Source organism: Erigeron canadensis, chromosome 9, assembly GCF_010389155.1.
Source record: "Erigeron canadensis isolate Cc75 chromosome 9, C_canadensis_v1, whole genome shotgun sequence".
NCBI lineage: Eukaryota > Viridiplantae > Streptophyta > Magnoliopsida > Asterales > Asteraceae > Erigeron > Erigeron canadensis.
This window is the reverse complement of record NC_057769.1, coordinates 37,551,706-37,578,174: the sequence shown is the minus strand read 5'-3', so window position 1 is coordinate 37,578,174 and position 26,469 is coordinate 37,551,706. Positions and strand designations below refer to the sequence as shown.

General features: G+C 33.1%; 4 protein-coding genes across 5 annotated transcripts; 2 read left to right on the top strand and 2 right to left on the bottom strand.

Moving 5' to 3' along the window:
* Positions 1 to 4,167: 4,167 nt before the first annotated feature.
* LOC122582628 (cellulose synthase A catalytic subunit 1 [UDP-forming]) lies at positions 4,168 to 11,092 on the top strand. 2 transcript variants are annotated; one of them, XM_043755046.1, is made up of 14 exons: positions 4,168 to 4,400; positions 5,240 to 5,435; positions 5,894 to 6,075; positions 6,181 to 6,301; positions 6,378 to 6,570; positions 6,717 to 6,983; positions 7,719 to 8,064; positions 8,196 to 8,333; positions 8,426 to 8,551; positions 8,642 to 8,854; positions 9,132 to 9,396; positions 9,496 to 9,692; positions 9,824 to 10,174; positions 10,393 to 11,092. In XM_043755046.1, the coding sequence occupies exons 1-14, from the start codon at positions 4,320 to 4,322 to the stop codon at positions 10,978 to 10,980; spliced, it is 3,264 nt and encodes a 1,087-aa protein (XP_043610981.1). In that variant the 5' UTR covers positions 4,168 to 4,319; the 3' UTR covers positions 10,981 to 11,092. The 2 variants fall into 2 exon arrangements, with proteins under 2 accessions (XP_043610981.1, XP_043610980.1); XM_043755045.1 differs by having other exon boundaries at positions 5,237 to 5,435.
* Positions 11,093 to 11,596: 504 nt separating this feature from the next.
* LOC122583780 (EG45-like domain containing protein) lies at positions 11,597 to 12,532 on the bottom strand. Its single transcript, XM_043756154.1, has 3 exons — positions 12,427 to 12,532; positions 11,839 to 12,136; positions 11,597 to 11,663 (listed from the first exon to the last, which is right to left on the bottom strand). Exons 1-3 carry the CDS (start codon positions 12,530 to 12,532, stop codon positions 11,657 to 11,659), a joined length of 411 nt encoding a protein of 136 aa, XP_043612089.1. The 3' UTR covers positions 11,597 to 11,656.
* Positions 12,533 to 21,590: 9,058 nt separating this feature from the next.
* LOC122583779 lies at positions 21,591 to 22,619 on the top strand. The gene has a single exon (XM_043756153.1). The coding sequence runs from the start codon at positions 21,591 to 21,593 to the stop codon at positions 22,617 to 22,619; it is 1,029 nt and encodes a 342-aa protein (XP_043612088.1).
* A 1,308-nt stretch (positions 22,620 to 23,927) lies between these two features.
* On the bottom strand, positions 23,928 to 26,021 carry LOC122582893 (putative pentatricopeptide repeat-containing protein At3g49142). The gene has a single exon (XM_043755322.1). The coding sequence runs from the start codon at positions 26,019 to 26,021 to the stop codon at positions 24,072 to 24,074; it is 1,950 nt and encodes a 649-aa protein (XP_043611257.1). The 3' UTR covers positions 23,928 to 24,071.
* Positions 26,022 to 26,469: the final 448 nt, after the last annotated feature.

Below are 26,469 nucleotides of genomic sequence, written 5' to 3'. Positions count from 1 at the left end.
CGCTCAGCACCGAAAGGAGGTTATGGAGACATTTAAGTTTTTTCAACGACCCGTTCCCATTAATTTAACGAGGAGAATTGAAAGCACTAATCAGTTAACGTAATCTTAGATGGAAGGGTTTGGGGAATTGTTTTATGTCGAGGGCGGGACAACGACAACGATGAGGAAAACGAGGATAACGAATAGTTTAAGTGATATCATATTGTTTTTTTTAAGTGCTAACGTAATGTTATTGTAAAAAATATTAGGATCATATTGTTTTTTTATTAAATTTTGATGGAAGGGTTTGGGGAATTGTTTTATGCCGAGGGCGGGACAACAACAACAATGGGGAAGACGAGGATAAGAAGTAGTTTAAGTGGTATCATATTGTTTTTTTTTTTTAAATGCTAACGTAATGTTATTGTAAAAAAAAATTAGGATTGTATTGTTTTTTTTTTATTATTATTATTAATTAAGACCGTATCTCTTTAAACTAGGATTGTATTGTTTTCTTTTTCTTTTTTTTTTGTTTTTCTAAATTAAGATCGTAATGTTTTTTAAAGTGTTGTAATGTTTTTATTAATAATAAAAGTGTGTATTTAAATGTGTTTTTATACGAAATAACAAAATAATTGATGGTGTAACGAAGTTTTCTTATAAATATAGATAGAAGTCTTAAATGATATGTTGTTGAGTTGGCCAAACAAGTTCCAAGAAATTCACATTCCCCTTAACTCAATTCAACTAGATATTAATATACATAAATTAGTTTTAGAAAATGATAACTTTTAAAAAATAATAACTTAAACATCCCCTTAACTATTATGTATATAAACACACGTAGAAAAATCATAGAACAATAATCCTCATAATTAAATAACCTAATAATCTTTCTAAACATGTGGAAAAATCAGGGTGCAAGTATAGGAAAAAGAATTAGTGGATACCACATGTGACCTTCTTGGTATTTTATGAGGATTTTTAGGCTAATCTTTAGGAGGATTTATCATTTCCATTAGATAAAGATATGTGGCAAAATCGGAAGCAAAATTAAAAAAAAATAAATTATGCTAATCTTTTACAGTATCATTTTCCGTAATGAAATCCATCTATTATTATCATTTAATCTATACTATCTATATTTATACTATATTATAAAACAGATCTACCCTGTCTACATTTTAAGTTTCAACATTTGCTTTCCAAAAATGCCCCATATTTATTCTATATTTACCTAAAATAACTATAATACCCTTTCTCTTTCCTCAAATCTCAATCAATCATTTTTTCTCTCTCTCCTCCATAAATCATTTATTCCTCCAATTCATTCAAAATATTTTATCTCAAAAACCGTACATCGATAAATTATAAAAATTATATGGTTGTTCTTAAAATTTCATGTTCTTTCATTAGAGATGTCGTTCGATATACTTTCGACGGATTTTTAAATCCGAGGGTGGAACCCGGTTAAGGCATTTAGCTATCACACTCTATGACCTATCACACTTTGTGACATATCACTCCCACCATCTCACCGCCGCAATGCGCGGGTACTTACTCTCGTAAAGCAAAAAGCCTCTGTCTAAATTTAAGTTTCAACATTTACTTCTCTAAAATGTCCCTCTATATATTATATATTTACCTAAAATAACTATATTATCCTTTCTCTCAGCTCGAATCTCAACCAATAAATTTTTTTTTCTCTCCTCCATAAATCATCTATTCCCCCAATTCATTCAAAATCTTTTATCTCAAAAACTGTACATCGATAAATCATAAAAAATTATATAGGTGTTTTTAAAATTTAATGCTCTTTCATTAGAGATGTCATTCGATATACTTTCGACGAATTTTTAAATGTAAGGGCGGAGCCCGTACGGCTAAGACATTTGGCTATTACACTCTATGACCTATCACCTTCTATGACCTATCACTTTATGAGCTATCACCCCACCATCTCACCGCCGCAACGCGCGGGTAATTGCTCTCGTATTATAAAGCAAAAAGTCCTTGTCTAAATTTTAAGTTTCAACTTTACATTTCCCAAAATGCCCCTCTATCAATTTTATATTTGACCTAAAATAACTATATTACCTTTTCTCTCTCTTAAAATCTTAACCAATCATTTTTTTTTTCTCTTTCCTCCATTAATCATTTATTCCTCCAATTCATTCAAAATATTTTATCTCAACAACCGTACATCGATAAATTATAAAAATTATATGGGTGTTCTTAAAATTTCATGCTCTTTCATTAGAGATGTCATTCGATATACTTTTGACGAATTTTTAAATTAGAAAACAGAACCCGTACTGTTAAGACATTTGGCTATCACACTTTATGACTTATCACCCCCACCATCTCGCCGCTGCAACACGCGGATACTTACTCTCGTATATTATAAAGCAGATTCCCCTGTCTAACATTTTAAGTTTCAATATTTACTTCCCCAAAATGCACATTTTATCAATTCTATATTTACCAAACACCATTTTTCTCTCCTCAAATTTCAATCAATCATCTTTTTCCCCCCTCCTCCATAAATCACTTATTACTCTAATTCATTTAAAATCTTTTATCTCACAAGCCGTACATCGATAAATTATAAAAATTAGAGTAAATTACACTTTTCGTCCCTAAAGTTGTCACATTTTGCACTTTTCATCCCTTAAGTGAAAAAATTACAATTTTGACCTTAAACTTGACAGAATTTTGCAATCGACATCCCTTGGCCATACGACGTTAAGTTTCAGCCGTTAAGTCCCACACGTGCAAAACACGTGAGGGACGAAAAGTGCAAAAGGTGACTAGTTCAGGGACAAAAACTGAAATTTACATTATATATTGTCATCATCTTCATCTTCTCCGGCTGAGTGGCCGGAAAATTCAAAGGAAAACTTAAAATGCCAATATCTCACTCATTTCTTCGAATTAGACCACGAAACCACCACCAAATTTCTCAAAGTTAATTTCCACACAAATTCTAACCAAAAGATTTCAAATTCAACACTTGCCGGAAAACTCAAAATACCGTGGTTACAAAAACCGAGCGTAATAGAGTAACCTACCCTCCAATTAGATAAAACCGATGCCTTCCATAACGAGAGTCGTGCCTCCACTAAATCAAAACTGTTTTCCAACTCTTGAATAAATACCTTAAGACCCAAATATGTGAAAGGAAAAGTATGACTTACAATGTAGTTTATCCGCTAGCTTAGAAATTTCGTGTCATCAACATTGCTTCCATAAAGATTAGACTTGTAGAAATTGATTTTTCACTCCAAAACAAGAAAAAAGACTCTCATAAGTCTGGTGATACACTTCACATTCGATTTAGATCAAGCAATAAAACGTCATGGTTTCATGTTACTGATTTTCTGTCTCAAATCGATATGGAAATCACAAGGTTTTATTCGCGATAGAATTCTTAGCATGTTGATGTGATGATTTCTTCATTTCGTTGAGTTTGGTCGACTTTTTTTTTTTCCAGCGAGATTTTGAGTTTTCCGGCAAGTGTTGATCTGAAATCTTTTGGTTAGGATTCGTGCGGAAATTAACTTTGAGAAATTTGGTGGTGGTTTCGTGGTCTAATTCGAAAAAACGTGTGAGATATCGACATTTTAAGTTTTCCGGTGAATTTTTCGGCCACTCAGCCGGAGAAGATGGAGATGATGACAATATATAATGTAAATTGCAGTTCGTCCCTGAATTAGTCACCTTTTGCACTTTTAGTCCCTCACGTGTTTTGCACGTGTGAGACTTAACAGCTGAAACTTAACGCCGTATGGCCAAGGGACGTCGATTGCAAAATTTTGCTAAGTTTAAGGTCAACATTGTAATTTTTTCACTTAAGGGATGAAAAGTGCAAAACGTGCCAACTTTATGGACGAAAAATGTAATTTACTCTAAAAATTATATGGGTATTCTTAAAATTTGATGTTCTTTTATCATTTGATATACTTTCGACGAATTTTTAAATCCGAGGATGAAACCCGTAGGCATTTAACTATCACACTTTATCACACTTTATGACCTATCATCCCGTTATCTCACCCCGTAACTAGACTTTCGTCATTTAAAAATTTTTGGAGGATTTTTATATTACAAAATCCATTATTACACTTAGTAGTGAGTACTATATAAACAGCTAAAAAAGACAAAACATTGATATCAAGATTCATTCATTCATCATACAAGAATGGTACATTTTGTATTTAAGACGACACCCATCATCACACTTCATTGATTATTAAGATTCACGATCTTGATCAGATCAATTAAAAAGTTTGAAACTTTAATATCCGGGTATCTTTTATTTCTTGATTGATTTGAAAAAAATGGAAGCAAATGCAGGTTTAGTGGCTGGATCTCATAAAAGAAATGAGTTGGTCAGGATTAGACATGATTCTGATGGAGGGGTATGTGTTTTTTTTTCTTTTGAAATGCCCTTTTGGATTTTTACTCATTGTATATTCTACTCTCTGTGTATAGATCTAAGTGGCTTATAAGTTTTAAATGAAATCAACATTTTTGGATCCAAGTTTGTTGCTTTTGTTTAGATCTGAGTTTTTAAGTTTTTAGTGTGAATAAGCAGCTTAGCAATGACTAATGAGTGATAGTTATAATTATTTTGACTAATTAGTCTTGACACTGCTGACAAGAAAATTCCCATTCTTTTTTTTTGGTTGGATTTTAGATCTGAATCCTGATTGTATTACTTTAGTAACTTAGCCACATTTTGATCATGTGAGGAACTGATGGTGCTTCGTTTTAGAGCCGTATTACTCTACGACGTTGATGGTAATGTGGTTAACTTTCCCCGCCTTTGACGGCATTGGGTATTGCACTATTGTAATGCTGCCGCTGTTTAGTAATTAACTTTAACATATTGTGAATTGTTAACAAATTATCATCTTCTCCGTTATTTTTGAGTAAAAATTATATTCGATGGGTGTAAGTGTATCTCCTTCAGGAACTTGTGTATGATACAAATTCTGCATTCGTAGCTGCCCTAATGCCTCGTTCAATAACTTAGCGTTGCAATGTGGGAAGGTTTTGAGCTGTGAGGGGATTTTATTTGTATAGTGTAAGTTGATCTGTAGAAATGTGATGTTCCAAACAGTGTTTCTGGTGGGAATATAATCAATATATGATGTGCTTTATGTTTATGTGTTCGTTTTCTATTCTCTTTCAGTAAATCATCTCTAAAGATATTTCTAGTACGCTAATATTTGCTAGTTGTAACATTGATCAGCAGCCGAAGCCATTGAAGAATTTGAATGGGCAGATCTGCCAAATATGTGGTGACACCCTCGGCCTTACTGAGAACGGTGACATTTTTGTTGCTTGCAATGAATGTGCCTTTCCGGTCTGTAGGCCCTGCTACGAGTATGAGAGGAGAGACGGAAATCAAGCTTGCCCTCAATGCAAGACTCGTTATAAAAGACACAAAGGTAAGTTTATGTTCATCATGAACTTGTTATGGTTCACTGTAGAGGTGGTGGGTCGGGCGGGTTGGGTAACATGTCCAAATGGGTGATATTAGTACACGGTGAAATAGATCTGTTTAGGTCAACCTACAAGCACTTTATGTCATTTTTATTCATCGTTATATAGGACTAATGTGCTATGTATGATCCATATTATCATTACTTTACAAGAATAATTTAACTTTTCAAATAGAATGATTAAGGAGGCTATATACATACAGTAAACACTTTGGACGACTTTTGACCCGTTCAGCAGTTTCTTGTATACCTATTTCTTTCTTTTACCTATTATGCTTGTTATAAATTAATTTTTAACACGATTTAAGCCATGCATAACTAAACTTGGTAAAAGTTGCCACCTTTCATTCACATTTTGATATTTGGTAGATGATTTCGTTAATAATAAAATATGAATGTTTTAGGGAGTCCTCGTGTTGATGGTGATGATGATGAGGACGATGTTGATGATTTGGAGAACGAGTTTGATTATGTTCAAGAAAATGGAAAGACGAAGCGCCAGTGGCAGGGGGAAGATTCTGAAATTTCTTTATCTTCTAGACACGAACATCAACAACCAATTCCCCGTCTCACTAATGGGCAACAGGTAAGTGATGATTTATGTGGATGAATTGTCACAATATGATATATAAGCATTTCTATATCACATGAAGTTACTAATTATCTTTTATAACCACGATGTTATTTTTAGGTTTCTGGTGAAATTCCAAGTGCGACACCAGACAATCTGTCTGTAAGAAGTACATCAGGCCCATTAGGCCCGGGTGATAAGCATGTCCACTCACTTCCATATATCGATCCCAGGCAACCAGGTATGGTTTTGACTACTATTAACCACAAATTTTCTTCTTGTAAACGGTACTTGTACTAACAGTCCCCTTTAAATAGTGCCTGTAAGAATTGTGGACCCATCAAAGGACTTGAACACTTATGGGCTTGGAAATGTCGACTGGAAGGAAAGAGTAGAAGGGTGGAAGCTAAAACAAGAGAAAAATGTGATGCAAATGTCAAATCGGTACAATGGTGAAGGAAGAGGTGGTGAGATTGAAGGCACAGGATCGAATGGAGAAGAATTACAAATGTAAGCATCTGCCATGATTTTAGGTTACTTAATATCTAACGACAATGTTATAAATAAGTTGGCCCATGCACTTGTAATCATGTCTTAATGAAGCAGTATATATTTAAACTTTACGATACATGTTGATGGGAATTTTTGTGTCACAGGGTTGACGATCCTGGACAATCAATGAGCCGTGTGGTGCCTATTTCATCTTCTCATTTAACTCCATATCGTGTTGTGATTATACTGCGTTTGATTATCTTGGGCTTTTTCTTGCAATACCGTCTGACTCATCCGGTTAATGATGCTTATCCCTTGTGGCTCGTATCTGTCATTTGTGAGGTGTGGTTTGCCTTCTCTTGGCTTCTCGATCAATTTCCAAAATGGTCACCTGTTGAACGTGAGACCTACCTCGACAGGCTTGCGTTGAGGTAAACGGCGTTCAAGTTTCATTTCATTCAAAAACTATTGTTTCTTATATTTCCCATTGAGGCTAGAACTGGAACGTGTTTCCTTTGGCCTATAAAGACTTTCCAGTTCTGAGTCTGCATGTTGCTCAACAAATTGGTCCGAAATTTTCTTTATGACATACATTTGGGATCTTTGTGTGCTCAATTTTATAGTTTGGTACTTCTTACCGATGAAGGATAAATTCCCGAAAAAATTGAAAACTGTTTCGTAGATTGTCAAACGAGAAAACATTGCAGCTGATGTGGTACGTACAAAAAGGGAAGTTGTTTCATTTCCTCATGAGACAACAGGATAATCCAATAACTGGATGATATTCTTTTCCAAATTTACCCCAATGTAATGATTTGAGAGTTGATGTCGATTTTTAGGCTGTGAAGGTTGTTGGTCTGAGTTTCTTATACAAAATTGTGCATAGATTGTTTTTTGATCCGTCTGTTGCATGAGCATTGCTACTTTTGACTCAACATGTTGGTCAACAACAAGCAGCTATTAATGATTTCAATAGTGACTATTTTGTGGACCAAATGCAATGGGATCAATTTCTCATAGTTATAGTTATGGGCAAGTAGGTAAACTGTGGTTTATCAGTTGATAGTAAAAAGGGGAACATTTTGCAGTTTTCATACGAATGTCATGACATAAATTAATGCAGCATCTCAAAGACAAATCTATAACGGAAATTTGATCTTATGTAGGTATGATAGGGATGGAGAGCCTTCACAATTGGCACCTATAGACATTTTTGTGAGTACAGTGGACCCTTTAAAAGAGCCTCCCCTCATCACTGCAAACACGGTTCTATCCATTCTTGCTGTGGAGTACCCTGTAGACAAAGTCTCCTGCTATGTATCAGATGATGGTTCGGCAATGCTCACATTTGAGGCTCTTTCCGAGACGGCAGAATTTGCAAGGAAGTGGGTCCCTTTCTGCAAGAAACATAGCATCGAGCCCAGAGCCCCCGAGTTCTATTTTGCTCAAAAGATAGATTACCTGAAGGACAAGATTCAGCCTTCTTTTGTCAAAGAACGTAGAGCAATGAAGGTGAGTTTCATATCATAAAATGCAAGGTTGCACACAAGTCTTCGACTATTACAAGCTAGTTCCCCAGATATATGTAACTGTGCTTCAAAGTACTTAAAATGCCCTGAATCATATAGTTAATACTATGACAGAGAGAATACGAAGAATTTAAAGTGCGGATTAATGCGTTGGTTGCAAAAGCTCAAAAGATGCCCGAAGAAGGTTGGACAATGCAAGATGGAACTCCTTGGCCCGGAAATAACCCCCGAGATCATCCAGGAATGATCCAGGTATTGAATGATCGTTGCTGAAGCTTTGGTATCATCAAAGTTAAATTTTTAATTATTTATTATAATTATTTCCATTTAATATGATTAAATAGGTGTTCTTGGGACACAGTGGAGGCGTTGATACTGATGGCAATGAATTACCTCGTCTGGTTTATGTTTCTCGTGAGAAGCGTCCGGGCTTCCAACATCACAAGAAAGCCGGTGCCATGAACTCATTGGTTTGTAATTTATTGTACCATGTTAAAGCTTATGTAATCGTTCAAAGTCCTTTTAAATTTTAAGTATTTGCAACCGTTTTGGTAAACCAGATTAGGGTTTCTGCTGTCTTGACGAATGGTGCATATATTTTGAACGTCGATTGTGATCACTACTTCAATAACAGCAAAGCTCTCAAAGAAGCCATGTGTTTCATGATGGATCCTGCTTATGGAAAGAAGACGTGCTATGTTCAATTCCCGCAAAGATTTGATGGGATCGATTTGCACGATCGATATGCTAATCGCAACATCGTCTTCTTCGATGTGAGTTGCCTGCTGTTCTTAACAGTCTTGTTTTACTTTACAAAGTCAAATATAAAACTTTTTTTTAGTTCAAATCCTGACATGGCTAGTTTCTTGATATATGTCTGCAAATTATTTTTATGTTATCATCCTTCTATACAAATAAATGCAATAACCATTATTTTTTTCCGCAATGAAGATGTCTGTCCTTTTGTTAAAGTATAACATCATTTTACTTTTGTAACTTAAATTTGGACTCCGGTTAACTTATTTTCATTAATATAACTCGTTTTTACAGATCAACTTGAAAGGGTTGGACGGTATTCAGGGACCAGTTTATGTGGGGACGGGTTGTTGTTTCAATCGACAAGCTTTGTACGGATACGATCCTGTTTTAACAGAGGCTGATTTAGAACCAAATATTATAGTTAAGAGTTGTTGTGGCTCACGGAAGAAGTCAAGAAGCAGTAACAAAAAATACTACGATAAAAAACGAGGAATGAAAAGAACCGAATCAAACACCCCAATGTTCCACGCCGATGATATTGATGAGGGTGTTGAAGGTTTGATTATTATATTATAATCAATGTTTTAACCATGTTTGGTCGTCAATTTTCTTTCATTGGTCCCGTTGATGTTGACTATATTGTTTGTTGTTGAAGGATATGATGAGGAAAGATCATTACTTATGTCTCAAAAGAGCTTAGAGAAGCGGTTTGGTCAATCTCCTGTATTTGTTGCTGCGACATTTATGGAAATGGGAGGCATTCCGCCCACTACCGATCCTGCTATCCTTTTGAAGGAAGCTATACACGTTATTAGCTGTGGTTATGAGGACAAAACCGACTGGGGCAAAGAGGTAATTTTGCATCAGATAGTATAATATACTGTTCATATTCAATCTACTCCCAAGAAAATTGTTCACTGGAAATTTCAACCTAACATTGTTATAAAGCAATAATCTTGTTCTTTTGTGTTTTATACATTCAGCTTGGATGGATTTACGGGTCTGTGACAGAAGATATTTTGACGGGATTTAAGATGCACGCAAGGGGATGGATTTCAATATACTGCATGCCTCCCCGTCCCGCTTTCAAGGGTTCTGCTCCTATCAATCTTTCTGATCGTCTGAACCAGGTTCTTCGGTGGGCTTTAGGTTCAATTGAGATCTTGCTGAGCAGACATTGTCCCATTTGGTATGGGTATAATGGTAAATTGAAACTCTTGGAAAGACTTGCATACATTAACACCATCGTCTATCCTCTCACATCACTCCCACTTATTGCTTACTGTGTACTTCCGGCTGTTTGCCTTCTGACCGGAAAGTTCATCATTCCTGAGGTATGTCAAATACTCTAAACTTCATTGACTATCCAAACATACTTATTTTGAACTTTATCATTGATGCATTCTTTGACATCTGACCAAGTTTAAAGGTGAAAATAAGATCTTGTCATTTTTTTTGTATATAAAGTTTAGTAACCTTTTGACCTAAAAAGAAAACTGTGTCACTTGTGAACTTTACAATATCCATAAATGGTTGTATGTCTTCGATGCAGATAAGCAACTATGCGAGTATGTGGTTTATTCTTCTCTTTATCTCGATTGCTGCCACCGGTATCTTGGAGCTCAGGTGGAGTGGGGTGAGCATCGAAGACTGGTGGAGAAACGAACAGTTTTGGGTCATTGGTGGTACTTCAGCTCATCTTTTCGCTGTCTTCCAAGGTTTACTCAAAGTTCTTGCTGGGATCGACACTAATTTCACGGTCACGTCCAAGGCAAGTGATGAAGATGGCGACTTTGCCGAACTCTACCTTTTCAAATGGACTGCCCTCCTCATCCCGCCCACCACCGTTCTTGTGGTTAACTTGATTGGGATTGTATCTGGTGTTTCATCAGCCATCAACAGTGGGTATCAGTCATGGGGCCCCCTATTTGGGAGGCTGTTTTTCGCCATCTGGGTCATAGTCCATTTATACCCATTCCTCAAAGGTTTGATGGGTCGCCAAAATCGAACCCCTACCATCGTGATTGTATGGTCGATTTTGCTGGCTTCAATTTTCTCCCTTTTATGGGTCCGCATCGATCCTTTTACGACAGATGACTCGCTTGATGCAATTCAAGGTCAATGCGGGATCGATTGTTAGGTATATATATATTATACCAAGTCATTTGGCACATCAATGTAACACATACTACTATATAATTATTCTTTCTTTATTATTGAAGTTATAGATATTTCACGTTCGTTGAACTAAAGGGAAGTTTTGTTAATTCTATCTATTAATGTGCTTGTAGAGGCGTTATGAGATCACTCTCAATTGTTCATTAGAAATTCAGGTTCTAATTAAATCATGCCATTTTGTCATGGTTTAAAATTTGATAATTAGTCGTGTACACATCTTTGGTTCGATTCTTAGATATCACAAGATTTAGGATCCTCTTTTTTGTTACTATAAAAGCATTGTGTTTTGCATATGCCTTTATATATGTTGTGTTGTGCAACTATGATGTTTTAGAAGGAAATCATCTATATCTAAGAATGAAACAAAATTATACACAAACAACGATGACTACTTTAAATGATATGTATATATATCGTCGGAAATAGGTAGCTAGGAAAAGTACGTACGTAGTTCAATCTGATTACATAAAATTAATTTACCCATCGATATGATCTATGCCACTCCAAAGGAATTGAAGGCATATATATGATCATTTATCAAACATATTTTATATGCATATGATTAAAACTACACAATTAATATTACAGCTTAATTAAATTATTAGAGTAGTACGTGGTCGTCTTCGATCGAGATCGTGTCATATCCTGAAACAAATATATTCAAGTTAAAAAAATGAAAACACGTACGTACAGTTAATAAAACGATGACTGACGACTGAAATAACGGACATAATTAAATATTACGAGTATTATATAACAAAAGAAGTAGAAAAATTAATATTATATATATTGTTATATATGTTTTTAATGAATGACTTACTGTACGTATTCCACGTTGATTTTAGCCCGTGGAGATTTGGAAATAGCAGAGAAGGCGTCGTTAGACAAGAGAATGGTACTGGAAGGACATGGCCGGCTGCTTGATCTACTTTTTGAGCAAAAATCCACCACCCGAACATCAATGGTGCCGTCTTTACATGGTTTGTTACTCCCGCTAAGACATTTCAACCGGTAACGCCTGCCACATGCTGCCCCGTTGTCCCACAGCCCTTCGCTCACCGATACAAACAAGTTCCCTGATGGAAATTGGTCTGCTTGGTCCCCGTTACACTTGGTTGCTACGCACGTACGATATTATTCAAAAACAACTTATTAATACAAAAATTAATAAATCGTGATTGATTTCTTCATTGTAAGTCCTTTAATCAATGTAATACTACTATTATAGGGGTGTTCGTCAAGCTGGTTAAACCAGACCAAACCGCAGTACTTGGATGCGGATCGGATTGAGTTGTTAAAGTCTGGTTTGGTGATTTAAGTTTTGAAAAAACCAGGTTATTTGGTCCGGTTACCGTTTTAGCAAAGAAAAAACTACGGAAAACCAGATGCATATAACTATACTACTTACGTGTGTAAGGAGGGTCATATGAAGAGGCAGTACCAATGTCCCCCAATGCATACTTGAAGTTGCATACAAACATAGTAATAAATATAACTATGTTGGCTGTGTCCATCGCTAATTAAACACACAATCCACTCGATCACACTACGTACTATACGCTTCTTATTTATTTTCTTAACTACTTAATATATAATAATTAACTATATATATATATAAGATGGATGGATGCACCTCTCCTTGGATATGACGTTAATTTATACCGTCTCATGATCTCTCACCAGCCACTGCTACATGCATGACTTCATCAATTAATAATAGTGGCGAGTCCTTGAACTATAGATTACTTTGATAGTGGTGGTGTTGATGAGACTAGGGACCATTTGGTTATAGTGAGACAACTTTTGAGGGTGGAGGACTTTGGACACGTGGCATTTATTGATTGGTTGGGGTGATATTAAAGTGATGTTATAGAGTGCAAGCTAGAGGGGAGAGTGTTGGACGATAGAAATATTCCATCACTTTTGGTTTTGGGGCTTAATCGGCTAAAGGGGGTGGTGTAGGTGGCAAGATTTGGGCGACAAGGAAGGAAAAATCCACTCCACTCCGTAGAGCCTTAGTTCAACTTTTTTAAAAAAAGGGTTTATTTTATTAATTTATATGGTTTCTTCCAATTAATTAAACTGGATGTGAATTAAAAAAAAAAAAAAACTCCCCAGTACGGAGACCGGGGTTTTCACATAATGAGCTTTTCCTGAAACTAATGTTGGATATGTCATATATGAACATGTATATCGCTGAACCTAAATATATACGAGTATATTGTTGGGATATGCTATAGAAACCCCACTAAGAAAACCCTATAACATTAATTTCTAGTCAAATTTTTTATTCATTTATGTTTTCAATGTTTTATTTTAAAAAAAATTATATCAAATATTAGCATTAAATACAACATATTAATTATGTTCAAACATTACATTTAATGATTTAATACATCAAATTCAAACTAATTAGATATCTTTATATATATTAATAATATTAATAACACAATTATATAAATTTTATGTTTTTTTAATTATTATTATTTTATTTGTTATTATTATTATTATTATTATAAGTTATGTGAAAGATCAAAGGATTGATTACAAAGCTAAGACCAAGCTTCTCTTTCAAAAGTCAATCAGTGTGAATATTTAGGATATTAAAATATTTGAAAAAAATAATTATGTTAATAAAAGAAAACTATTATAAGTACTCTCATATATATTAATATGAATTAGTTTGTAAGTTTAATTTTTTGTTTCGCCTATACAACGTTTAGATTTATATGATCAACTTTGTCCGTATAAAAGAGTTTTTATCAATGTAAGTGATTTGATATTTTAATGTCATTATATTTGGTATTGTTTTTTAATAATTTATTTTTTTGATTTATGTTACATGTTTGATTTTTACATTTTTATATAAAAGAATAATATGTATACCATAACATCAAAAAAAAATTTCCTAATTTTATTTCATTAACACAATATATATATATATATATATCTTAATAAGTTTTTTTTTAATAGTGGACTTTTATGGAAAAAAAATTTTATTAATAATATTACTCACACAATTATATATAAAGATAAAAAAGATATTTATATAAAGTAGGGTAATATGGTTATTTTAGTTTCTTAATTACTTAAAAGGGAAGTACAGTTTATTTTATATAGTAGTATAGATAGAGGGGTTTTTTTAGACACTCTCATATATTGTTTATTTAAAAAGAAAATTAGTAAATGTGATGATGGCACGAATTTTTATAGCAAGACAAAGCCTAAACTAAATTCCAAGAAAGATCAGTAATGTCTTCCTACTCGGGGTTAATCGATGGCAATAAACACCCTGTACGTATGTATTACATAGTGGTAACATAGTACAAAAGTATATCCTATATATATAAGATCAGAAATAATGTCACGTGCTTTTATTAGATTTTTCTATGTAAAGAGATGAATTTAATTCTATAGTCCCGTAGGGATCAACGTACGTAGATAAACAACAAATATTGCACTTCATACAACTTCACATCAAACCTTTTTTCTATAGGTTTGGCTAAATAAAGTAGCTACAAGATATTGACACCTAGCTACCAGCCTACCACTACTTGGTTTATTTAAAAAAATGTCCACTGATTTAAACATAAAACAACTTTCATCACCCTTAATAAAACATAACCTTAAAAGTCAGTCAAACTTTGATAGTACTGGCAAATCTCGAATACTATTAATAGGTCTACTTACATTATCTATACTAAGGAGATGCATACGTGCATGAGATTATTAATAAAGAAGATTGTTAGATCACTCCCATCCACAACCTTTAAGTAGGTGAGTCAATGAAAAAAATAAAAAAAAAAGTCACATAAAACATCAACCTAGACTTAAAAGGAGTCACTATATCACTTTATGATTAGTTAAAATTTATTTATAAACCTTTTTGATTTTTCTTTTAAATCTTTCATTTTATAATACTTTATAAAAATATAAAAATATGGTATTTTCTATTTTTTCTTTACGAATATTTTAACATAAATTTTGTTAAAAACAATAAAATTTCAAAAATATGTTTTTGGATACAAAATCTTATATTAAAATATAACTTTATGACACTTGTTATTGTTACATTAGTTCAATATATTATTGGATAAAAAATCTTATCTTTTAAAATTTTTGATGTTATCTAACTTTTTTTTTTTTCTTATAAAAAAAAGTCAATTTTGGTCTATAAATAGTGTATAAAGATATGTACTTGGTTGATTATCTTAATAAAAGTTTGATGTTATGTACTTTGTTTAATAATCTATGTTTACGATGGTAATTTAGTTGATTATCTTAATAAAAATTGTATCATTATTGTTATATTTTTCGGTTCTTTTTCATGTTAAAATTATTAATTTGTAAAAAAATTTTAGAATATTAATATTCTTATCGAATTAACAAAAACCATAAATCATATTAATTTAGTTTAAAAATAATATAAGTTGAGTTGTGAATGTGGTAAAAGGTTGAGTTAAGTTAGGTTGGGTTGTTTAGGTGGAAGAGAGAGAAATTAATTTTTTACTAAAGGTTGTATTAATGTAAGTTGAGAGTGTGGATGGTCTTAGAGCATCTCTCATGGAGGTTGATGAAAGTATTTTATGGAGAAAAAAAAATCTTTTATATACTTAATACCATTAAATGCAAAGAATTTTTTACTTAAAAGGTTGATAATGCTAAAATTTTTAAACAAAAGCTTATTCTTAATGTACATATAAAAAGCTTTTAGAAACAGATTTATATTTGAGTGAACTAGAAAAGCGCCCGTACGATGCAGCGACAATGGTGGTAGTGATGACGGTGTGTCGACGGTGGCAGTGGTGGCGGCGGTAGTGGCGTGGTTGTGAATGTAAATTAATTGATGTAAAAAAAGTTAATATGATTATTTAAGTGTTATATGATCTATGTTGTAAGTTATATCATTAAGGGTATTATATGTATATATGTGAAGATATTTAAATTAGTGAATAAAGAAGATGGGTAATATCGTCATTTCAAAGTCTTAATTACTTAAAGGGAGATGGTAGTTTGCTTGATATAGTAGTATATACTAGATAGTAGATAGAGGTCCGTCCGATGCGGCAGTCGTAGACTCGTAGTGGTGTGATGGTGGTGATTGGTAGTGATAGCAGCGAAGGTGTAAGTTGTTGATTTTAAAAGTAGATAACGTAGTTATTTAAGAGTTAAGGGATAAATTTTGTAATTGATTCATTAAAAGTATTTTTGGTAGACCATGTATTTCAACTGTTAGAGATGTTGATATATTAAGAGCATTTTGAGTATTTCAAAATTTAAATTTTAATACCATAAATAAAAGACACAATTTTAATAAATTTAGTTAGTTAATTAATTAGTTGATAAAATATAAACTCTAAAAGTTTTTTCCCTTTAAAGGAATGAAATCTATTAAAGAAATTAGAATTTATCAAAGGAATTGGAATTTGAAAGAATGGAATTTGACGGAATGTTTTTGATTTTTTGCAAATTAAAGCGTGTGAAGGAATGAGATTCCTTCCTCCATCCCTAAGTAATGGAGATTCCATCGAATGATGGAATGTTTACATTCCTAGGGAATGTGATTCCTCCTTCTTTGAACAACCGAACTCATTAAGGAATGGAGTTCAATTTCAATTCCATCAAATTCTGTAACAAAACGCTATATCTATATCTATACTATATTATAAAGCAGATCTCCCGTGTTTACATTTTAAGTTTCAATATTTACTTTTCCAAAATGTCCATATTTTAATTTTATATTTATCTAACACCCTTCCTCAAATCTCAACCAATCATTTGTTTTCTCTCTCCTCCATAAATCATTTATTCCTCTAATTCATTAAAAATATTTTATCTCAAAAACCGTACATTGATAAATTATAAAAATTATATGGGTTTTCTTAAAATTTCATGCTCTTTCATTAGAGATGTCATTCGATATACTTTCGACGAATTTTTAAATCTGAGGGCGGAGCCCGTACGGCTAAGGCATTTGGCTATCACACTCTATGACCTATCACCCCATCATCATAATACCGCCGCAACACGGAGGTACTTGTTCTCATACTTTTATATACTGTAACTTTTTAGATGGATGGATGTTTATCAAATCCCATTGTTGGGTACGGCGGCTAGCCAGCCGGTGCACACCTTTCTTACTAGTGGCATTCGATAATCCCCACTAACCAAAAACATATGGCCTTAATTAAACAGTTTTAACATTTCTTCTTTAATAATAAACCAAGGAAGAGAAAGTAATCAAGTCGTGTTTGAATTTAATTCTTAATGGATCAATAACTAAGATACATACATATTAAATGTTCATGAGTGAATTGTTGACTATGATTCTATGAATCAAATCAAATAATATCATATTTCATGAATTTTTCATACAAGAATAAAAAAAGCACCTGCTAATTAAGGCTTATACAGTGTTTAAAAGGTCAAAAGAGCACAAACTTGGATAATAATATTGTGTTAGATAAGATTCATTTCCTCTATGTATTTCCTGAACTATTCTCCCTGATTGTAACGCTAGCTCCTCGCTAGCATTTCATGTAAATAAAATCATGAAAAGAGGAAAATGTGTCATTTTTGTTGAGTATTCTTGTTGTAGTACGTCCCTTTAAAAGTTTCTTTTTATTAATTCGAGCTATCAAAATTGAACTCACGGTTCAAAAGTACTTAAAAACTAGTAAAACTTAAAATTATATTGATGATCGCACGATGCAGCGATAATGGTAGTCGTGGTGTAGTGATGGTGGCGGGACTGACGACGACAGGAGGCGGTGGCTGGTGGTGGTGGTTGCAGCGTCAAGTATATATGTTGTAAATTAATTCATTGAAGATATTTTAATAGTCCGTGTTTTTAATTGATAGGGATGTAAAAAGTATATGAATAACCACTTGGTCTTAGATCAAGTGGTCAATTAGGTCCCTCTTTGGAGATTTTGGGGGATGAGATGTTGGTTGGAGATCAGGGATCGAATCTCAATTTCCTATGGTTTCGGGCATTTACTTCTTCGGACATGTGTGGGCCATGTTATAGTACCCTTAATCTACAGGGATGTCTTTGGATTCCAACTTCTAGCATACTGCCCACTTGGATGTCACTGTTAGGGTTCGAATCACTAACCAACTAATATGCTATTCTAAGTGAAAAGTATATGAATATTTTAGAGTTATCAAAGTTGGAAAAAAAATATAAATGTTTTATATGGTAATATAAATATGGATAAGCATGATTATAGACTTAGGGCATGTTTGTTTTTCTAACCATTAAGTGACTGAATTGATTAAGTAACTGAATGAATAAGTATTGTCTGTATGAATTAAGTTAATACAGTTGTTCTTTGTTTATTAAGTCAAAAAACAAACATTATTAATCACTTAATAGATTAAGTATTTTTGATTAAATCATGACTTAATTTATTAAATCTCAAACAAACTCAACCTTATAGTAAGAAATAATGTCACATGTTCTTTTACCAGAATTTCCTATATGAATAAAGAATCAAAATTATAAATATAGTGATCAAAGTAGATTAACAATGAATATTGCATATTTATCATATCTAACTTCGCATGAAACCTTTTTTTAATAGGTCTGGCTAGTTAAAGCAACAAGATTTCAATATCCACCTGTTAAACTAAGTAATTATCTTATTAGTTATTATGATGTGGATGTAAAGAGTGACAAGTTTTATCACATTACCTTTTAACATGATTAAAGAAATAGTGAACTTTGATAGTGCTTCTATGTTTTGGTTTTATGTTTATAAAATGATGCACATGAGATTTTTATGTAAAAGAGTGGAAGATAAGGGTTTTATTTATTTATTTATTTTAAACTGGAATTTGATATATTTTAATATTTTAATCAATTGAATCACCATATCCAAATTAATTATATATTTTTTTAAAAAATTTAAAAAAATTATTATATGAAGATTTTACATTTAAACTTAAATACGAAACAACATTATATTCATTTTTGCTTATATAGAGAGGTAAATATGATGTCGTCTCACATCGAAACTTAAATGTAGAATCTTTCACACTCAAATATTTTATTTATTAAAAACATTGAACACAAATTAATTTTTTTTTAAAAAAAGTATTAAAATGTTAACATGTATAGTAAATGAACTAGGTTATATCCGGGCGTTGTCCCGAAGTATTTTATCTCTCATTGATTTCTCATAAATTATATGCAACAAAAAAGATGGCAGAGTTACAGGAAGGCCAAAGATGGTCATACCAATCCTATAATATGTATAAAGTTCTATATTTTCATTATTATTTTTTAGTATTAATGTAATTTAAAGCTAACTGACCTCCCACCAAAACATATATCTAGAATCTCATACGTTCATTATAACTCAATTTTAGATTATTGGTATAATTTATACACTAATTGACCTAAAGTTATGTCTTTGCCACTAATAGAACTTGAGTAAATGAAAACACAATTATTTATATATACCCAGCATGATTATATACGCATGTGCTGTGTGAGCTAATTATTTATAAATATAAATAGTTGATGATAGAAAGTCGATATATCTATACTACTTCTATAATATATTATAAAATAAATAACACTTTATCATTGTGTAATTGATCTAAAATTAGATGGTTTTCAATATGAACTCGAAAAATATACCAACTGAAACACATATTAATCTCATTAGGTTCCATATATATGTTATAAATAGATAGAAAACCGACATATGTACTAATTTATATACTCGTACTAAAAAAGAAATAAAAGAAATAATTAAAATTTATGAAATTAAATTTTTAAAAAATATATATATAATTAAAAAAAAGATTAAATTTACATGATAGAATACAAATATTGCTCATAATAATTTAAAATCTTGAATTGTCAAGCTTAATGGATCAATATATATTTCAAAAATATCCAAAACACTTCAAAAACTTTCAATAAGTTGTTTTATAATAATAAAAGTTAATATTTCAATTTATTTATTTTTTTAGAGTTTGTTTACCTATTAAGTCATTATAAATTGTAGTTTGTTTAACTATTAAGTCATCGAAAGCTGCTTTCTATAGAAAATTTAAGCTTAAAATAAAATATAGGAATGACAATTGATGTTAAATCCTTCAAAGAACTCAAATCAATTAGTATTTTTGGTTATCTAATAGATCCTCCTCCGGAAACATTACTTGGTCTCAGTGGAGTTGTTTTAGCTTTTGATCATTGTATTGTCATTCCCCTGTATCTTGTTATGTAATTCCTAGCTTCTCGCTAGTTCTTGTAGCAATAAAATTTTCACTGTTTTAATGTTCAAAAAAAAAAAAAATCCCTCACAAGACATTGGCTTTATATATGAAGAAAAATATTGCTTAGAGTTATTCTAGTTTTTTAAGACTAAATAGAGACGATAGATATTTTTATAATGATCTTATATTGTACAATAGATACTACCAAAATAATACTAAATTTCTATAACTACAAATATTAATCAACTTTGAATTTTTTTAAGAGCTAAATTTGGCAATGGATAATTTTTTAATGAGCATATATTGTAAAAAAAAAAATAATGTTAACTAAAAATAGATGTACATATTTTTGATAGAATTAAAAAATTTAAAACAACCTAGAGATCATTTAAAAGCAAAAGTTGTGAATATTAAATGTAAGTAGTAATATGAAATACTCGTAACAAATAAGAATGTAGCTCATGGACAAAGGGTGTTACCCTTGTTCCTGACTTCATGAGTTCGACACCCATGCACTACATGTTTAATTTTTTAGTGTTGATGTGAAAGCTGATGTATGCATATCTACACTTAACGTGGTGGCTGACATGTCACTTGAGTAATATGGAGCTGACGTGGCGGGATCAAAGAGCGTCACGTGAGCACTTTCTGATAGCCTTATATATATATATATATATATAGAGAGAGAGAGATAATGACTCATATACCAATCTACTTACTTAAATACTAGTCTTTTCGTTTCATTTTAAATTTCAAGTTTGAGTTGTAAAATCTTTATCAACTTTAATTTTAAATAAGTTAATATTTTTGCATGTGTTATATAATTGTTAATAAAAAAAATATATCATTGGAGTAAGTTTTGAATTTATTTTCTAATGATATATCAACTAATATATAGTGGAACCCATAAAAAAAAAATTTACAATAAAAATTGAAACAAAATAATTTTGAAATTTTAGAATGAAGTAAATCAAATTAATTGTTACTGTACTTGAAGTACGTATGTGATTAACTTCAAGTCATTAAGGCTGGTCACTAAGCTGTGTCGACAGCCTCTTCCACGCCTTGTCGACGAGACAAGGCTTAGGGAGGGAGTCCGTCGACAGGAGCTTCCTTCGACTTGTTTCGTTCGGACGATGACCATTGACGAGGAGGAGGAGCGTGGTGGTGGGACCTTGTTAACGTTAAGTTGTTTTTTTTTTAATTCAAACGGCTAGATTTAAAAAAAAAACCCTCCTCTATAAAAACCAACTTCTATTCAACCATTCTCATCTCATTCACTTTTTTTCACTCATATATTTTTATACATAACAACACACACTCCTTACATTTTTTCTAAATATGTCGAGTTCCGACAAAGATTCAGTTTCATACATGAGTAAATATACAATAGATGCGGAAATGTTAAACACTTTCGTTACTTTAATCGAAGATGAAGAAGCAGAAGCAGAGAGCCCGAGAATGGCAATCAGACCAAAAATACCGAGACGAACAATAACCAGAAACCATGTGGAAGCCTTCACACGTTTATACAATCATTACTTTGCCCCGCAACCCGTTTTTCCTGCTGATTATTTTAGAAGGCGTTTTCGAATGCCGAAAGAAATGTTTCTTCGTACAGTGAACGATATATATAACTTTGACGTCGTACAACCATTACCGCCCCACTTTGCATTCTTCCACAACGCTCCAACCGACGCTGTGGGTCGCCCGACATTAAACATTTTTCAAAAATGTACTTCCGCTATACGCCAACTGGCTTATGGTTCTACAGCCGACCAGTTAGATGAATACCTCGAAATGGGTGCTCAAACGTCTGCCGATTCGTTGAACTCCTTCTGCAAATGTGTTGTTCAATTGTATCACGCCGAGTTTTTGAGAAAACCAACACAAGAAGATGTTAACCATGTGACCGCTAAGCATGAGGCGGTACACGGTTTTTCGGGTATGCTTGGAAGCATTGATTGTATGCATTGGGCTTGGAGAAACTGCCCAACGGCATGGCAAGGCCAATACACTCGTGGTGACAAAGGACATCCGACGATTATGCTTGAAGCGGTTGCTTCGTATGATTTGTGGCTTTGGCATGCTTACTTTGGACCCGCCGGTTCGAACAACGACATCAACGTCCTTAATAAATCTGACTTGTTCGACCAGCTTCTCCAAGATAGAGCTCCTGCGGTAAATTTCACCGTTAATAGCCAACAGTTTACAAAGGGTTATTATCTAGCTGATGGTATTTATCCAGAATGGGCTACACTTGTCAAGTCTTTCAAGTGTCCCATGGACCCTAAGACCTCTAAATTCAAACGCTTCCAAGAGTCTGCAAGAAAAGACGTGGAGCGTGCTTTTGGGGTACTTCAAGGCTGATGGAGAATCCTTCAACAGGGTGTGCGTCCATTAAGTATTAACAAAATTAAACGCATCATGTACTCTTGTGTGTTGTTGCACAACATGGTCGTTAAATATAACGTGCGTGCAATCAGTCCTTTGGATTTGGAGCTAATTCCCGATAACCCGCCAACGCGTTCTTGGGACGAACGTGTTGACATTCAGTTACGTATGACAGAGGAGTTACGTGATAGGGCGACACACAACAGTCTAAGAGGCGCCTTAGTCGAGCACATTTGGAACTTGCCAGAAAACCAACGTGAACGTTGAGTGTATTTTGTTTTTTCTAGTTGTGTTTTTTTAATTAATAAATGTAATGTATTGTTTTTTTTTAAATAAATGTATTGTGTTTTTTTTTTATTAATGTAGTGTGTTTTTTTAATAAATGTAGTGTGCTTTTTTAATATTTAATTTTAAATAAATGTTGAATTATTTATTTTTTATGTAAATATAAAATAAAATAAATAAAATAAAAAGTGTAGAAGAGGTGTGGAAGAAGGGTTATAGGGAGTGATTGTGAAAGAGGTGAATGAAGAGAGAGAAAAATTGATGTGGCAGTGTGGAAGAGGTTCTAGCTTAGTATAAGGCCTAAAGATGATATGTAGCTAGTGCCTAGTCTATATTACTTTAAAACTAGAACTATTCTTTTCCATTTACAAAATTAAGCATTTTTTTATTTCTAAAATAGTTCTCTATTAGTTTTATCCCAAAATACTTTATAAAAAGAATTACTTCTCCCCTATAAGATTACGGGAACATGTAACCTTAAGGGGAATGATATATCTACAACAATTATTTATCATCCACAACAATATATGTTTTACGTAGCTGTAAACTGTAAAACATATACATTTGTTATAGATGACTAATGGTTGTTATAAATTTATCACTTCCCTTAAGCAAGGGAATAACAGCTTAAGCCTTACTCGATCAACCGAGGACATCTATAATATATGTGTGTGTAAACTGTAAACCAAGTAATTAAGTAAAAAAGAGTAGGTAGGTCTCGACTCTCGATCACAGGATTTGACCGATGCAGTAGAGCAGATGCAGAGAGACTACTCTCATCGGTGTACGTCCAATAACACTTGCAGCCGCTGGCAATTAAGGTCATATAGTGTCGATCGATCTGTCTGCAAAATATCATGATCATCCAGATAGAAACACATTCAAAAATAGATAATGTTTGCTTATTTGTGGATAAAGTTTATATCCTCTGCAAACTCCAGTATGTGTGTCCCAAGCTCTTGCAATGTCCTGAGTAACTAACCAATTCTTGACTCAAAATTAGATCTTACTCTACTTCATTAATCGCAAAAAAAAAAGGCACAAACAATTACTACAACTCTGTATGGACGTTAAAAAGAAAAATACGAGTACATCATTGTGTTAAGAATAAATGGAGTAATTATTTACTACTCGATCACCTTCTCACCAGTAGTCACCACACGAGCAAACACCGTCCTTGAAATGGTGAAAACGATTTGCATCCCTAACGATAATTTTTCGTTTGACAATCTTGGAAATGAACTTGACAGCGATATGACAATCTTCACAAACACGTAGATTCTTGGTTATCCGTATAGGCGTGAAACGTTCCGTGTTTATGATGACAAACACGATAGCCAGCTTCTCACTATGAACCGCAAGATGGTTTCCTTTATCTTCCTCCTCTATGTCATGAAGTGCAGAGTCTGTCTTCGGTACATAACCAATTTCTTTCATCTTCCCTACCAGTACATCCAATTCTTTGTATATCTCTTTAGATTGGGGATGTGATTGATCACCTGCAAGAAAGGTGTGAACTTGATTATGAAGTTCAACATTACTAACACCAGGCTCCTTCTTGACCCCTTTATCTCTCATTAGTGAACGGATGGTCGCTACATCTTTCCATCTACCTGCTTTTGCATAGATATTTGACAACAAAACGTAATACCCAGCTTGCTCTGGGACCAACTGAAATAAATGATCAGCTGCCACAAGCCCGATGTCCATATTAGAGTGAACCTTACAAGCACTCAACAATGCACCCCAAATCCTATCATTTGGTTTCACTTCCATATTTCGAATAAATTCATAAGCTTCATTGATTCTCCCAGAACGCCCTAACAGATCGACCAAACAAGCCAAATGTTCAAGCCTTGGAACCATTCTATATTCATCGGTCATTATTTTAAAGAATTGTTTCCCCTGATCTAACAGGCCAGCGTGGCTGCAGGCAGATAGGACCGGAACAAAGGAAATGGAATCAGGGGTGACACCCGAGTCCTGCATATCCAAAAACATCGACACAGCACTTTGACCGTCTCCTGCCATGCCATAGGCAGACACCATAGATGTCCAGGTTACAACATCTCGGGTTATCATCACATCAAAAACCTTCCTTGCATCATCTAAAGATCCACATTTTGCATACATATCAATCAAGGCATTCTCCACCATTAGATTGGGAACAAGCCTTTTCCTTTTTACATACTCATGAATCTTTCTTCCTAACGATAAAGCTGAAAGATCACCACAAGCAGGCAAGACACTAGCAACAGTAATCGAATCGGATTCAACTCCATAACTTTCCATTTCCAAATAAAGATTAACAGCATCTTTAGGCATAGAATTACTAACATACACAGCTATCATAACATTCCATGAAACCAAACTCTCTCGTGTGTACTTCACAAACATTTCCTTCATCAACACAACGTTTTCAACAAATGTTGAGCTCGTCACAGCAGGTGAAAGACTAGCCATAGTCCCAGCATTCGGTCTCAACCCACACCCTTCTTCCATCATTACCCTACACACGTCCAACGCATCATCAAAAAACCCATTTTGCGCATACGCGGCAACCAAAGAATTCCATGACACAACGTCTCTACATCCCATTTCATCAAACACTTTCTGACTATAATCCAACCAACCACATTTCCCATACATCGTAATCAATCCATTCCCAACAAAAACATTAGAATCCAGACCTTTTTTAAACACGCCAACATGGGTTTGTAATCCGACCGGCAAATTAGCAGAGGCGGAACACGCTTTCAAAACTTGTGGAAGTGTGAAATGATCAGGAGTTACATCAAAGTCAAACATAGATTTATATACAAAAAGTGCATTGTTATATAACTTATTGTTGACATAACTTCTAATCAGAACATTAAAAAAGATGACGTCTTTTTGAGGCATTTCGTCAAACAGTTGGTGGGTTGTTTTGATTTGGCCACATTCAGAATACGCTTTCATTAGTTTTAAAACAACGTGTGATGCTGAAGCAAGGTTTTGATGGATGATTAATCTTGAATGAATTTTTTTTAATAGTTTTATATTTGGGTATTTATCCAAGATTTTTACAAAAAATTCTGCTGATATTGCCATCATTCTGTTATTGCAATTTCTTGGATCATTTAGTAAAAACTTTAGAGTATACAACTATACATACATATAATTATATGATTTTCAGTAATTTTTGTGTTTGAAAATATTTGTAAACTAATAAATATTTTCCAATTATAACCTTAAAAATTAAAAATGGAGATAATAAATAATTGATATTTTTTCATAACTTTTTATGATATCTGATAGTTTTTAGTGGTGATCGTTAGGTACTTTAGGTTTGATGTTAAAAGGTCGGAAAGAATCATAGCATATCATACAGTATGTTCTTTTTTTTTTTTTTTTTTTAATATACTCGTAATAAACTACTGAGATGACTAAGCTTCAAAGTTTTATGTAAGGGAAACAAAATCATTTTTAAGTCTACAAATTGTTACTCGTAGGACGACGCATTATGTGATACCCCAACTAATAAATAAATAAATAAAGAGTG